At 38.3% G+C, this 17,015-nt stretch overlaps 1 protein-coding gene across 1 annotated transcript; it reads right to left on the bottom strand.

Moving 5' to 3' along the window:
- Positions 1–16,076: 16,076 nt before the first annotated feature.
- LOC137298688 (uncharacterized protein F54H12.2-like) lies at positions 16,077–17,015 on the bottom strand. Its single transcript, XM_067830969.1, has one exon. It carries the CDS (start codon positions 17,013–17,015, stop codon positions 16,077–16,079), a length of 939 nt encoding a protein of 312 aa, XP_067687070.1.

Here is a 17,015-nt window from a genome sequence, read left to right as displayed (position 1 = left end):
TAAAATAACACGTCACAATTTAATTCTGGACTCACAAAAGTCCAGAAACTCTCAGCACTGTGGCCACTCTCTCACATGGGATTTCGCAAAATTAAACAGGCAGCTGTTATGTATATGTGCTAAGGATGAAAAAATGAAAAGAATTTTTTTCGAAAACTCAAAATTTAAACTCGCTCGCCCATGGGCACGCCCATGGGCGAACAGTGGCCGATGGGTAGGCCCATGGGCGAAAGTGTTTAATTTCATCCAGAATAAATGTTTTGGAGGTTGTAAATGAATGAAAAAATGTTGATAAGTATCATGACACAAATTTCAGCTTGTTGTGACTTGACTCTGCTAACTGACAGCGATTTTTAAAAATCTCGCCCATGGGTGAAAAACATATTGGCCCATGGACGAGAATAATTAATTTCATTGAAACTACATGTTTTTTCCAGGCTTTGCAGCTTTTCAATGAATGAACGTGTATTTATTATTGTCTTGACACGAAATTTAGAGTGATTTTTCAAAAAGTCTCGCCCATGGGCGAAAACCATTTGGCCCATGGGTGAGAATATTTACTTTTACTCAAAATACACCTTTTCCCATGTTTTGGAGGTTGTGAATGGATGAATGCATGTTCATAAGTATCATATCACAAAATTCAAATCATTTTGAATTAATTCCGAGCTATTAGAGCTATATTTAGAGCTATTTAACAAAATCTCACCCATGGACGAAAAACATTTCCTTTTACCCCAAACACATCTTTTCCAATATTTGGAGGATGTAAATGAATGAAAGTACATTTATGAGTACCATGACAGAAAGTTCAACTCATTTTGACTTAATTCCTCTAAATGAGAGCAATTTTGAAAACTCTCGCCCATGGGCGAAAAACATTAGGCCCATGAGCGAAAATATTTCCTTTTCACTCCAAATACATCTTTTCTAATCTTTTGGAGGATGTAAATAAATGAAAGGGCCATTGTGAGTATCATGACACAAAATTCAACTGATTTTGACTTACTTTTGCAAATTCAGGAAGATTTTTACAAAATATGCCAGAATAATTACTTTTACTCAAAATACATCTTTTCCTGTGTTTTGGAGGTTGTAAATGAATGACGATATATTTGTAGGTATCATGGCACAAAATTCAACTCATTTTGACTTAATTCTGCTAATTTGTAACAAGTACAAGAATCTGGACTTCCACTTAAATTTTCATAGTTTTTTTATTGTCTTGGGGGTTGTAAATATATGAATGAAAGTGTGTTTATAAGTATCACGACAAAAAAATGAAATCATTCCGGTCTTAATTCGACTAATCTCGCTCGTGGACGAAAATATTTTCGTTTGCTCGTTTTCTTTATTTTGCAAACATATGGTTTAAAAATAGATGAAATTCTAATGAAAATTCAGTTTAATTTCGTGAGTTTAGTTTTATGTCGCACTCAGCAATATCCCAGCAATATGGCGGCGGTTTGTAGATAATCGAGTTTGGATCAGACAATCCAGTGATCAACAGCATGAGCATCGACCTGCACAATTGGGAACTGATGACATGTGTCAGCAAAAGTCAGAGAGCCTGACCACCCCATCCCGTTAGTCACCTCTTACGACAAGCATAGTCGCCTTTTATGGCAAGCATGGGTTGTTGAAGCCTTTTACTTCCAGCAACATATACAGTACACTTAGAATACTAAGCCTTGAGATTCTTTTGAATTTAGGTATTCTATAAATATAACAAAATTCAACCTATATCTATGAAGTTGAAGTTTTTTGTGAAAGCCCTAATCAAGAGTGACCAAACTCCAGTGACTATGCTAGGACACATTAATAAACGGTGTTGTGAGATCTTTAAACTGTATTGAAATATGTCTTGTCAATTCCACTCACATTCACCAAATGTACCTACCTAGTAGTTTTAAGTGTACCTACCCAGTTTAGCATGTTTCGTTTTAATAGGTCGGGTAGGTCACTCGCACACAGTGACCTGATTCGTCTCCATCGCAACTGCGTTTAACAGTACTTCAGCCAGTTTACTGTATCAGTCGAAATCTTACAATGAATGAATGAATGAATGAATGAATGAAGAGCAAGAAGTATATGTGAATGAATGAAAGAAATGATAAAAGAAAGAAGTGCATATGTGAATGAATGAGAAAGGAATAATAAAAGAAAGAAGTACATATGTGAATGAATGAAAGAATAAATGATACACCACGGCCATCCCTTCCAAAGCATGCTAAAGAACGCAAAACTATCGTTAGATCACATGTGTTAACATCAGCTTGTTATTGTCTCCCTGGTCAGACGTAACAATTGTCAGACAGGTTAAAACAACAAACTATCTGGTTGACTGCACAGCTGCCTGTTGACGTAGTATACCCACATCACCTACTTTTCCTGCGTAACCTTCATCTACATCACCATCCTTAATATATTCAGCAGAGAGCACAGATGGCCCTATAGCTGTAACCACTGAACCGTGGCGTCTCTCTGCTCCCAAGTTCCCAAGTGGGGGTGTCCTTTTCTACATATTCCATTAATCTTTAAAACATCTAACAAGCTCAACGCATGTATTTTGTTACTCAAATGTGATGGTATACATATCATAAGAGTATTTTTTATGTATTATTCAGTTGATAAATTATTATTTCATGATACATGTATGTACAATATTTTGCTTCGATTCTGTAACTACCCACATTATGGCATTGAGACCATTCTGATTTATCGAGTAAAATACGATTGTATAGTTTTGAGTTTGAATCTTGGCATATTTTACCGGTTTGCCACTTTTGCACTCTACCTTTTTAAAGGGGGCGTGCATATTTTGGTTGTTTTTAGTAGTCCATCTATTCATTTGGATTTAGTAATTTATTTGTTTTTGTTTTGTTTTTTACTGCTAGTGGGCCTGTTAGTCTGCTTTGATAACTGTACATTTATTCTGACGTTTGACGAGCGGAACATGAAGTGTTGTTATCATGTATGTTAAGTAATATTGGTATGGAGCGGCATTGATATGTATGTTTATGCTTGCCAATCCAGTCCCGATTACTTGAGGAGATTGGTTTAAACTATACATTAACGTATCCATACTATTAATGTGTAATCATTATATCGGGCTATGAGGAATACGTAATGTAATCAAGATTGACTTTGCATTTACATTTCTATTTTTTAAATAAATTTTCACTATTTTAGCTACACTCGAAAAGATTTACTTTGGCTTTCGTGATTGTGGTCTCTAAGTATTTTAGAAATTATGTTGTTGAGACAACTGGAACTGTTGATCTGCAGTCTTTCAAAATTCATTTTCACGAGATATATTCTCCCTTTTTACCAGTTCTCAAAATGAACATATAGCTGTTTACACAAAGGTATCTTCCCGTAAAATAAGTAGGACGAAACGTGAAGCATAGCAGCGCATTTGCCATAACTGAAGTTGTTAAAATGATCCTGAAAACTGTCATTTTCAACATTCACCTTGCAGGCAATTTTATCACGAAACTGAATAACTTATCACTAATGGAAGGAATGAACTGAAAGCCCATTTTATTAACTGAAGTCACTGATTGAACTCGCTAACATCGATTCACTTACATTCTGGTACACGTGTCTTATTCGTTTCCTGAGGACACACATTTTACTTTTTTTCATAGAAAATCCGTATAATCCGTAATCTAATCCCATAAAACAACACCGTTGTCACTCCACCAAACGATTTTGACCTCGACCCAAAACAAAGGTTTAACTTACAGGACTACCTGTAAGATATCCCTTTCTTGATAACGAGTTTAACAGCTACGCCGAAATGCTGCTTACCTTATAAGAAGTTGTATATCCATATAACTTACGTGTTTTCTAACAAATGATCATGACCTGAACAGATATTACTTTGTCACAGACTTCATGAGTGATTTTCAAGTTCTAATCCACACACTGATTTCCACTTTTTCATCATCTTGACTTTTATCTCAGTTTGTTGAGTATCTCAGCATAACTCGCAAAGACAATGGAAACTGAGCGGAACGATGACGCTTTCTGTTTCTTCCGCGTTCACTTACGTAATTTCCACAAAGCGCCTACGACAATTTGCGCCGAAAAAGTCATGTCTCGTCCGCTGGTCTTGTTTATTGGAGTAAAACAGCTGCCGCTTGTATTTTACTTGTCATATTTTACTTGTCATATACAAAATTCATCCATGGATCACATTAGGTCATTAGGAGTGTATATGGATGAAAAAGACTGATTGCGCAAGACGCGCAGCCAAATATCTACCATACAATATTACAGAATACACAAAACCGGATACACAAAAACGACAAATTATAGCATTGTGATTAGGGGTAAGTAGATATAAATTTCATTCTACAGCACAGACAATAGAAACTATGTCAAAACAATGGTAAAACAATGCGGTAATTAGCTAAAACAATAGCCCATGACCCATATCCCTCATCTCTCATCCCTCATCCCTCATTTCGTGCTCCAATTAGCAAAGACAATGAAACCAGTGACCGTAAATCCCCCATCCCTCATTTATCCCTCATCCCTCATCCCTCATCCCTCATTTGGCCCACATTTCATCCCAAAAATAGCTACACGTGACAGTCATTATCTAAACATATCAATTTCATTAAGCCTAGTGATACATAATATCACCATGGTGAAAAGAAGTTAATGACGTTTAAGGAGAAATTATCAATGGATGTTTCACGTCTATTCAAATAAGTTGTTTATACAGAACAGTCACGACAGGGTGGAATGACCGGTTGATACCCAGTGCACGGTGTACTCTGTAATATAGAACAACCATGAAAGGTGTCATGTGACTGGTTATCTTGGCGACGTCTCGACAGTGTCTTTATGATCTAGCGTTTTTTAATCAAGTCACATACAAACCCTAACCCATCGCGATCCCATTTCATGCGTTGTAATGAAACTTAATCAGCAGCAAGAGAAACGCTGTGTCATGCCCATGCACCACTTTTTCCGCCATTGCCCATTGTGTAAAAAAGTGCTGACAAGTAGGTTTGATTTGTAGGTCAAGATGGTTTGATCTGTAGGTCAAGATGGGTTTGCTTTAAATTACTGTTTATTTAACTGAGATGTGCAAGACCCTCCCTGCTATGTTTTCAAATTCAGTAGAATTAGTGATGAAAAGAAATTGTTAGCAGCAGACAGCTCGTTTTCCACATTTAAGAGTCTGCTAATTCGTTTACGTCTTAAAACGCACCACCGCTCGCAACAGCTTTAGTTGGAATATTTCACGTAATGCCTGTTCGCGTTTCATTTAATGCTCAAAGAACAGAGTACGAACTTAAAATTATAAAGAGTACTAACGCTTCTGATTCAATTACTTTGTAACACTTTACCGAATCTAAAATGTCTGTTATGTGATGTGTATCCTCAATGTTTCCACTCTTAATGAAATTCGTTATGATAATCAAGCTGTAACAAGTGATAGATCGTTAGATAGGATCGTTAGAACGTACCTCGACTTTACACAAACGTGAGAGTGAATTCACTAGCAAAGTGGGAGAGATTTTGATGCAAACATTACATGTTAAACCATGTGATTAGTGTTCTGTTGAAAAGTTGCAGAACCTAACGCGCAGGTACTTTGTAACTTTGATCATCATCTATGTTACCACAATCACGTATTAACTATCATGTGATTACTTTATCTGATTGATAAGTGGTTTATAATTCTGTTCGTGCGATCGCCTTGATTAAAGACGGTATTCACAAAATGATACATGTTGACAGGTGTACTGATAATGACCTTGTATCCTATTGTAGGCGACTACGAATTTTATGAGAACCAGAAATTCACAAAAAGTGTTCTTACCTACATCATAGTGTTGGATAAATTATTACTAAGATGTGAGAAGTGCAAGTTTTAAAATACGTTATTATCACTGCGCTGTTAGTATCATGATGGGTGGTAGATATTCTGCGAGGCAATCTAAATGGACACATGAATGGCGGTGCTTGCACAATGTTTCTCACCAACGGGAACACGTGCTTACCCGCTCACTGAGTTTGTTTAGTTAGTCTTGAATATATGCGTGAGGCGAGTTCATTCTAGTAAGCATATCGTCTTGAATGACGTGAAGGTAGACGACGGGTGATAGGTTAGGTTACACCTGTAGCTATGGCCTGACTTTAATCATATTGTTCGCTCGACAACCGGGTTCATTCCGGTTAAAGCGGCGAGCTGGTGATAGTGATCTGAAACGTTCCTCCGGCTTCGTTAGTTATGAATGAATTTACTCATATGTTCACCAAAACCAGCTTCTCACAATGCGGTGTCTAATAAATTTATATAGATTACTGTCTTGAGTAAGTCACATTTTTTGTCTTAAACAGTTTATATAATTGTGTGTGTAAAATCTAATTATAGCAAGAAGGGGTGTTTTTCAAATTATTTGCAAATCCGATTTAGAACACACTGATATACAGTGCGACGTCACTACCACTCGTCCAATCACGCCCCTTCTCATGTAATGATGTAGTACTCCTACCGTAAAGTTACTTAACATTAATTCTGTTAAAAACCGTTACACACATGAGTTCTTCTTACAAATTTTATTATTTCAGAAGTGGTACGAGTCTGCACAACCACGTTGTCGCTGATTGTGCTGAATGTATGATTGTGCTGAGTGTATTCGCAATCGATGTGGCTGTCTTGATCCGTACCATCCGAGATGATAATATCCCTTGTAGTCTGTCTCACAGCCCCCGAACCATATTATTTCCCAAACACCATAGCCCTAGCTGCAGCGCTCAAGCCCTATAATCTCTGGTCTCCCTGATGCTCCTTTTGAATTTGAATGTGTTTGTGTGTTACTATCAAAATGATATGTATTCAGAAACTAAGCGTTAGTCTACATTTCCTGTTACTGTCAGAAGGTATCAAGGGATCCTCTTGATGCAGTGACACAGTGTCAGGCACGGGTCCCCTACGCTTTCCCCACAACACCAGCAAACAACGTCCTTGTAATAAGACACGTACCACACTGAACGCGGGGTGAGGTTTGGTCGTCAGGAATGAAAAGGAATTATTAATTTAATAAAACGAATAATTACTTTGAAAAGTCTTGTTCTTATTCTTTGTTGGACTTTCACCCATAGTCTAGCAGTGTCGACTTCTCACTCTGTGTGCGCGCATGTGGTTCGATGGCTTGTGTGTGTGTGTGTGTCTGTGTCTGTGTGTGTGTGTGTGTGTGTGTGTGCGCGCGCGTGAGTGTCCATGTGAATCCGCGCATATACAAGAATATCAGTCAAGACAACATCATGGGTGATGGTGAGCAGTATATATGAGCGACACACCCCTCTATCATTTCCAAAACACGTTGTATCAACGTCCCTGCATGTACCGAGCAACCACGTTGTACTGTTGAAAAACAGAAGCGAAGTAATCGTGACTCATCACTTTTTTCAAAACGCAGCGATCCCAGTCGCATCCCCCTTTCGATACAAGACATGAGAAATAGCAAGCAACATAGCGCACTTACACGGTATAAAAAGGGTAAGGTTATGCACAAACGGAAACACACTTCAACAGTCCGTCAAAGACTAGAGACAGTCAAGACTCGACTTCTTCAAGCGAACGTACAAGCAACAGAGAAGTGAGTAACAATCAGAATACTTAGTCTTTGGGCTTTTTTGTTTTGTGTATCATTTTTTAAAACTTTGTTCGAAACGTTTTATCATAACTTTAATTATTTCAGATAAACAAAGTAGAAGTTGGCGCAGAAAAAAAGCATGCAATAGTGAATCGTATTCAAATTTTATAGTAGGTGAATAACAACAAATAACAAAATGTCTGAGCAAACTACATGTCCTGTCTTCCAATGTGAAATTTGCAGACATTGTTTCAAACAGAAATGTCATTTGTTAAGACATCAGTGACATTGTGAACGAGTGGGCATATTGTTTACCTGCAACCATTGCCATCGGTCGTTTAATCGGGAAGACAATTTAAAACGTCATGTCAAAAGTTGTTCCGAAAATGTTGTTTATTGTCGTCAATGTCCACATTGCTTTGCACAGTTTAACAGCGAATTCGGTTATCAACGACATTCATGTAACTGTAAAACATCTGCTCCTGATGAACATATTTGTCAAACGTATCATCAATCTTTCCCAACCTCTAAAGCATTAAGAATGCACAAACATAAAACTGACCATGACATGTCGGGTGGTGGCAGAGGTAAACGTAGACAAAGGGCTAAAACGGCTACGCTATCTGTCCCTCCTCCTCCCCCACCTAACGCCCCTCCCGCCACCAATATCGCCTCACGTCCATGTTCAAACCACTCCTTACAGGGAGATGTTAGAGACTATGACTTTGACGGACGGAATAGCACGGATCCACTGAATTTCATGATTAGTGAACAAAGTCAGGTTATTGATACAATTGAAGATGAAATTCGTGAGAAAAAAGCCGTAAAATGGGGGTTGTGTCTCCATATTAGAATGGCCAAACCTAGTCGGGAAGATGAGAACACAAGTTACCATGAGGCTTATTTCAGAAGTGTCATGACTATAGCTACAGAGGGTAGTGACTTAAATGAACAGTATCTTGAAGCCGTACACAAGATGCTTCAGACGCTGGATGATTATGAGGGGGTTCATTCTGGTTTGAATATCTCCGCCGTCGTACTTTTGAAACTCACTGTGGTAAAGTTTGAACCTTTCAAAGGTGGTAGTTATATTCCACTACCACAAACTCTTGTCAAGAAATCCAAAAGTATTATCAACATAAAAAATGGCGATAATCTTTGTTTTGCTTACAGCATTTTAGCAAAACTGTTTCCGGCTTCTCATAACAAAGAACGCGAGGGAAATTATCGTCCTTATTTAAACCGTTTGAATTTAGAAGGATTCACCTTTCCCATGACTTTAAAACAAATTCCTCGATTTGAAGTAGCCAATGAGTTGAGTATCAACGTGTATGGTTTTGAAGATAATACTTTGTATCCCATGTACATCAGTAATAGACTGGATGTGGATGAAAACAGAAAGATTGATTTGTTGTTGCTTTCACAAGAAAGTGAGATGGATGATTTTGAAGGCATCTTAGGGTTAGAAGAACATGAACGTATGGACGTAGACGTTAAACCAAATACACATTACTGCCTCATTACCAGTTTAAGTGGGTTAGTCAGAAACAAGCAACGTAATAACCGCAGTCAGTTCATCTGTCGCAAATGTCTTTGGTGTTATACATCACAACAATGTCTGGATAAGCATAAAGACTACTGTTATGACAAAGCACAAAGAGTCGTTATGCCTAGTCCAGAGGATGCGGTGTATCAGTTTGGATTACGTTCTCAAAGCAAAACAGAACGAGCCAAGTTTGTTATCGTGGCTGATTTTGAGTCCTTGCTCATTCCAGAAAGCAACCCGGATAGTTCACGAGTGAATAAACATGTACCTTGTGCTTATGCTTACAAAGTGGTGTGCACGGAGGAACGGTATTCGAAACCTGTACAAACCTATGTAGGAGAACAGGCAGCTGAGCATTTTATTGAAAGTATTTTAAGGGAATATGACAGCATCCAGACATTGTTGGATTCTATCAAACCCGTGCAGCTCACTGTCCAAGATAAGATAACCATCGCCAATGCTACTCATTGTGGTTTGTGTAGTGAACTGTTAGGTACTGATCGAGTGTTAGACCACGATCACCTGACAGGACGTTTTCGACAAGTTTTGCATAATCGATGTAACCTGAATTTTCAGTTACGCAAGAAAGTGGTTGTCATGCTTCATAACTCTGAACGTTATGATTCTCACTTGATACTGGAAGTAGCACAACACTTTGGTGACAGAGACATTACAGTCATCCCTCACAACTCAGAACAGTTTCTATCGTTTACAGTAGATAACAATTTGGTCTTTTTGGATAGTTACAAATTTCTGCAAAGTTCCTTAGATGCACTGACACAAAACCAACTGAACAAAGGCGTGGATTCATTTGTCTATTTGAAAGAACACTTCCCCCATCATGGAAACATGTTAACAAGGAAACTTCCCTTTCCTTATGAATACATGGATGGCTGGGGAAAACTGAATGAGACTTGTTTACCTTCTCAAGCATCCTTCTTCAGTTCTTTGTCTGATGAAAATATTAGTCAGGAAGACTATACATTTGTTCATGAATTATGGAAGGAGTTTGACTGTGAAACCATGAGCGATTTTGTCCGGCTGTATGTGAGTGTTGATGTGCTGCTATTAACCGACATCATAGAGACCTTCAGAACTGGGTGTTTGACAGACTATGGTCTTGACATTTGTCATTATTACTCCATGCCAGGTTTTTGTCTGGATGCTGCTATGAAAATCACAGATGCCAAACTTGATCTGTTCACTGATGTCGACACTTACAATTTCATTGAAAATTCCATTCGTGGCGGGGTGTCTATGATTAGCAAGAAATATGCAGTTGCTAACAATTATCACCTATCGGGTTTTGATCCACTGAAAGACACCTCCTTTCTTCTCTACTTTGATGTTAACTCTCTGTATGCAACAGTCATGCTACAACCGCTCCCCATTGGAAACTATCGCTTCATCAGTTCTGAAGAGTATGACAGCATTGACTGGGCAACTGTCGATACAGAAGGAGATACAGGTTACATCCTTGAAGTCGATTTGTTGTATCCCAAACACTTACACAAAGCTCATTCTGCTTTTCCCATGGCTCCTACACATGATGACATTCTCTATGATGAGTTTTCACCTGCTCACCAGAAACTGTTAACTCATTTCAACCTACTCAAAAAATCGTTGCGTAAAGGTTCAAAGAAATCATCCGGTAAAAAACTCTTCACAACTCTAAAAGATCGTTCCCACTACGTGGTTCACTTCAAAACGTTACAGCTGTACCTGAGACATGGATTGATATGTACAAAAATACACAGAGTGTTAAAATTTAGACAAGGAGCATGGTTGAAACCTTACATTGATCTTAATTTGAGTAACCGCAAAAATGCAATGGATGACTGTGATAAAGATCGTTATAAACTCATGAACAACTGTGTGTTTGGACGGTTCTGCATGAATAAACGAAAGCATAAAACAGTTCAGTTGGTAACACAGAGATCTAAACTTCGAAAATGTGCAGCTAAAAGTAACTTCAAACAGGTCAAAATTTTTTCAGAAGACGTGACTGCAGTAGAGTTGGAGAAATTATCTGTACATTTAGATCAACCCATTGCTGTTGGCTTCACCATCTTGGATTTAGCCAAATATGAAATTTACACTTTCTATTATGATGTCATGCAAAGGCAGTATGGGCCAGAAAGACTTGATCTTTTGATGACCGACACGGACAGTTTGTTTATGCATGTACATGCGCCTTCACATGATCCCCTTTTGAATCCTTATGTGTTCATGAAATACAATCAACATTTGTTTGACACTTCCAACTATGCACCTGATGATCCAAAAGGGTTATACTCGAATGAAAATCGCAAGGTAACTGGTAAAATGAAGGATGAAGCAGGCGGGAGCATCATATTAGAGTTTGTAGGACTAAAAAGCAAAATGTACTCTTTTCTGATGCAAAAATCTAAAAACGTCATCGAAAAAAAGACAGCTAAAGGCATTAAGAAATCTGTCATCAAGAAATTTCTCAGACATGATATGTATAAACAATCATTATTTGAACAGAAGAGGTTCAGTTGTTCCTTTCACTTGATTCGATCATACAATAACACTTTGTACACTGAGAGACAAAACAAAGTGGCATTGACACCAGTTGACGACAAGAGGTATCTGTTAGATGATGCTGTTCACAGCGTTCCATATGGATATTCACCAATCTAAAAAATTGTATACATTCACTATGTATGTGAAGACATCTTTCCACAAGAAAACAGTGCTCAACAGGTATGTGCTTCCTTTACGCATTTGACATGTGTGGAGACCTTTACTCATTCACCATATATTGCTTCCTTTACTCATTCATTATATATAATTTATCTAATTATATATATATATATATATATATATATATATATATATATATATATATATATATATATATATATATATATATATATATATATTTCTCCTTTTAGCTAGCTATTTATCAAATCATTAATTTATTTTCAGCTTCAAAATGAATGTTCAGAGATATGTGTACAGGCTGATCGGGACCAATGGTGAAATGCTGCGCGAAGGACAAACCTTAAGAAGAACACGAATGGCTGCTTATCAAGCAGCACAGAGGGTTCTGCAGCGGCTCATGGAACAGGGTGTGATCGCTGCTAACACTGTATATCCTGTGGAAGTGCGTGAAATTAACATCACAAGGCGATCTCTTGAGCGTGCTCGTGACTTGAGACACCATCGTCAAATGTTCGAGTCTATTCTTGAAACGCTCTACCTGAATGAACTCCAGACAAAAATCAACAAATTGTGTGAAGACAATTGCTATGGATGTGAAATTGATCATCCATCTCAAATCCATCACCAGTGTGTGATGATGAATAGTGATGAAAAGGTGGAACGCTATTTTGAAGAAGCTCTGAGTGGAATATCTCATCAAAACATGTTGGAAAGTGCACGTCATCAACGTACACAACTCAGACTAGACTTCCATGATAGATACACTGTCTGTTATGAAAACATTAACAGTTTGAACGCTGGTTTGCTTTCCAACACAGGAAAAGAGAAACTGCTGATGCTGACCAAACTCAACATGCGTTTACCATAAACAACAAGACCAACTAGTCATTTAGTAATCCATTTTTTTATTTCCTTGTACATAATATGTATAGAAGAATGGATGTACATTAAAATGGTTCTATTGTTTTCCTTACGTTTGCCACACCAGGCACACCATGAGAAGCTTTGCGTTTTAGATATAAAGTATTTACAGTCTTCTTCTTTTTGTCTTTCTTTTGCCTGCTTTTCATGAGATGTTTAGGAACGTGTAAATGTCTCAAAAGTTTATAAAACTCTCTATATCCAACGGGTCGGTGACTCTCAGCACCTGCTTTCATGATAAGAAAGCGGAGCAAGTCCACTATATTTGAACCATGTAATACCTCACCATTAGGTAACACAAGTCTTAGATCTTCTGTTAGTCCTATTTGACCATTCAGAATATTTTCTTTCACAAATATCCACAAGCTCATTAACTTCCCAATGGTCTTTGTAGACGAAACCCCTCGAATGATCTGCTCGGGGACACGAAGCATAAAGTCCATGTTATGTTCCATGACAGATGCAACCGCTTCATCACTAGAACCCTTATTATGATTCATCATCTTCAGATCTTGTCTCGTCAGAGGATTCTGATTCAGTATCTGATTCGCTGTCTGAGGAAGAATCTGTTCTTCTTGATTGTTCATCAACCTCTGGTAGGTCTCTCTTGTCAGAAGAACCATAGGCTTGCTCATTGTGAATCGATGAGAGGTATACTCGAAAGGATTTTATGCAAATGGGTAGAACCGAATGATGTGTCAGAATCAGCTCACGTTTCTCACGACTACTAACTGTCTTGCTGGCTAAAGATCGAATGCACTTCTTGTAGCGTGAGAGACGTATTTTATCACTGTGTGGTAAGGGTATGATTCCTCTCAAAATGTTAAATATAAGAGTAATCACTGACATAAGCTGTTCACGTGAGGCATGTATTAACAAAGCCTTTCTTTGCCTGACACTAGCTTGTTCCAACATCATAAGAAAAGCTGAATGTTTTTGGAGCAGACCACTCATGTTGATGCTGTAGGGTAGCTGTTCCACTTTCAAATGAAGACACACATCTTTGGTTAGTGTTATTTATCTAGAAACCCAAAATCGCATCTTCTTTGTTGTCATCTGCTTTGCACTGACTACAATCATGAGGAGGATCTCTTTGCCAACTTTCCAACAAATCTTCACCCTTAACAGACACAGTGGTACTGTGTTTTGAGTCTTCGTAATCTTGTAAAGACATAGCCTTTCGAAAAATATTATTAGCAACCACTCGCTCGTTTTCACTACAGAAACATTCGTAGTCTACCCTTCCATCTATCCATATGTCTTCATCTAATATGTTGGGACACAGTCTGTTATTCCACAAGAAGTCTTTAATGACTTCAGTCCATGAGTCATAGTGATGTTCTGTTTGTAAAGCAGCGTAATCGTCTCCCCACACTGACACTGTAAACAACATTCGAGAAGCTGTTTCTTTCAATGTTGCATCATCCTTTCTGTGTTTTTCGATAATGTTGATCAGACAATTCCTTTCTTTCACTGTATACATTCTGAGGGAGAGCTGACTGTACAATGGCTGAAGTGACGTGAATTGGTTGTTATATGGAAGGTTGTCAGTTTGAAAAACTACAGTGATTAATATTTATTCAAAGTTGCTCACGTCTAACCTTTCTTGGTATCCATGGGTTCAGACACCATGTGTATATAGTTACAGTGTGGAGACAGTCTGAAGTGTTCAGTCATGGGATCATCATCGGGTATCCATTGATGTACACGAAGCCTACATTTGAAGCAGTAGACTTTATCAGATTGTCCTGTGTAAATAAATCCTGCTTCAGCCATGGCTTTTGGCGACTGTTTCATTTGAACAGGCCAGTTGTTGAACGACTTCAGTCTGTCACTAAACTTATAGCCATACTCCTCAGTGTAACGCTCTGTTTCAACACAGTCTGTGAGCACATCATTGAACCGTCCACACACATCCATGGTTCTGTTCAACTTCATCGGTGAGTGTGAAATGATGAAAACACTTATAGAGAGACGAATATATCATTTCAGTCCTACTTCTAGGACTGTTGTAAGTAGACTGTACATACTTCATCATCAGGAAATATGTTTGTACGTAAACGTCCATAGCGTTCATCAGCATGGGGTGAAGCATCCAAAACAAGATACCCATATTGTTTTCTCCCAACTGCATCTTGGAAGGATTCCATAAAATATTTAATTTGACCTGGAAATATTTGCGACGCCAAAATTCTGTATTCGTGTGCTGAACGCGGGTTAGACAACAGAACAAAGTAATGGGTGTTTAGAGACATGGTTCTGTTACATTCGCCTTTAGGAAAGGCTGACTGTTGAATGTTAATGACAGTAATTCCCAGATGATGAGATAGCGTGGTATAAAGATGTAAAAACAGAGGGTTCTTACAAATGTCTTGCATGAAGTCATCTACTACCAGTACACACTGTTTATCGGATTCCAAAGAATATGATTTTAACTCCTCTTCTGTAGGTAGTGCATCTTTAAATCGAATGTTGGAAATCGTCCTCTCAAGTTCGCTGTAGACATCCTGCCACACGGCATAGCAATACACAATCAGGCTGGGTGGTGGATTGAACATGCAGCTAGCTTGTTTTAAGAGCTGTGCAACCCAAAAGGTTTTCCAACTTGAAGATCCTCCCACAACCGATATTGTAGTAGGAGTTTGAAATGGTAACACACATTCTCCCATGATGTATTCAGATCGCTCTTTAGCACAGAACTGCAATACTAGGCTTGATACCGTGGTATTTATACACAACACAAACCTCATCTCATCTACACTAATTTTATTGATATTTTTTTCATACATAGATATAACATCAATTACAATCTAAACAAGAAGCAGAGCAGTATTTGAAATAATTACAAACATATTCAGATACAAAGGCGTCATTCCACATGAAGTTGTGTACATCAAACTGATGAAGTATATGGTTTAGACTCTGGCTTGCTTTAAATTTACATAATACATAGTACAAACAATAGAACCCACATGCATTTGAATTCACAGATTGTATCCGGTGATTACTGCGTAAGTAAGAACCAGCATAAGTCTTTAAATAGCGATCAAATGTAACATCAACAGGATCTGCTAAACTATCGAAGAATTCTGCTGTATTGTTTTTAAAGTACATAGCAACCCAGTGGCGACCACTGTTCTGACTGGACTCAGTATTCACAATAAATCCTACACCTTGTCTTTGCATGAAAGGTGTGATTATAGGAAGTGTATCTTTGGCATACACCCCCAAGACGTGAGTCTGTAAGGTTGAATCACACTGAAGGGCGCACATCAACTGTGAAGCTTTCATCTCTGTGTTTACTTGATGAAGACGTTTCGCGCTTGATCGATTTCGATGATCGAGTTTCTTTCACTGAGAATGATGCAGCTCAGCGTTTTGGTTAGTGCAGCTTTGAACTCGATTTCCAACCGCACATTTCCAGTCTTCACCAGATTGAGGTACTCAGATTCTCCACACACCTCTTCCAGTTCAAAAACAAACAGTGCATTTCCTAACAAAAATTCTCCCCTGGATATGAAATTTCCTCGATTTTCTCTCCAAAACCCCATGCCATCAAACATGTTTACGTAGCTGTTCACATCATCAGCTCGAGTTGGACGTCCAGGTACACTGACACCATTCACATAGAGACTGACAGTTTCGAGCATGCCGGATTGAAAGTTGAAAGGATTCTTGTCATATGACCCATTCAAACTCTTGCTTTCCACAAAGGCGATGATGTAACGATTAGCAATGGGGTTGGACACATTATCAATGGTATGCGTCAGTTGAGAAACAGGGATGCTGTTGACCTTGACCTCAGACTTGGTGAAAGGGTAGAGTGCATTGGAGTTATTTTGGAACAGGGTGTTGTGAGCTAGAATCAGCGCCGGGTTGACTTTGAGTTTGCATACTTGAAGATAAGCATCGAGTAGCTCAATGGTATACTCTTGGTTGGCTTTACCGCTCATCAAACAGAAAGTAGGTGATGATCTGTACAATTTCAAAGTCAAATCTACTCCATTGATTAAATGTCTTTTCATGCTAAACACATCTTCATACAAAGGTCCAGACATGGTCAGTTCATTGCTCTTCTTGATGTAGGTACCACGTGCAATCAAACCGTAATTGGTTCCAGTGACACAATCAGTTGTTTCAATGGCATCATTATCTTCACCCTCATCTTTGTAAAACAGCTGCGATGTCATTTGAGAGCTTTTCGCATCAGCTCCATAGTTTAGCAAGGTCTTCATCAT

This window comes from Haliotis asinina, chromosome 10, assembly GCF_037392515.1.
Source record: "Haliotis asinina isolate JCU_RB_2024 chromosome 10, JCU_Hal_asi_v2, whole genome shotgun sequence".
NCBI classification, from domain to species: domain Eukaryota; kingdom Metazoa; phylum Mollusca; class Gastropoda; order Lepetellida; family Haliotidae; genus Haliotis; species Haliotis asinina.
The sequence above is the reverse complement of the archived record's forward strand: the minus strand, read 5'-3'. Positions and strand labels throughout refer to the sequence as shown.

Excerpts from the sequence above, each read along its gene's own strand:
- LOC137298688 (XM_067830969.1), bottom strand. The coding sequence starts at position 17,015 with ATGATGAAGACCTTGCTAAACTATGGAGCTGATGCGAAAAGCTCTCAA.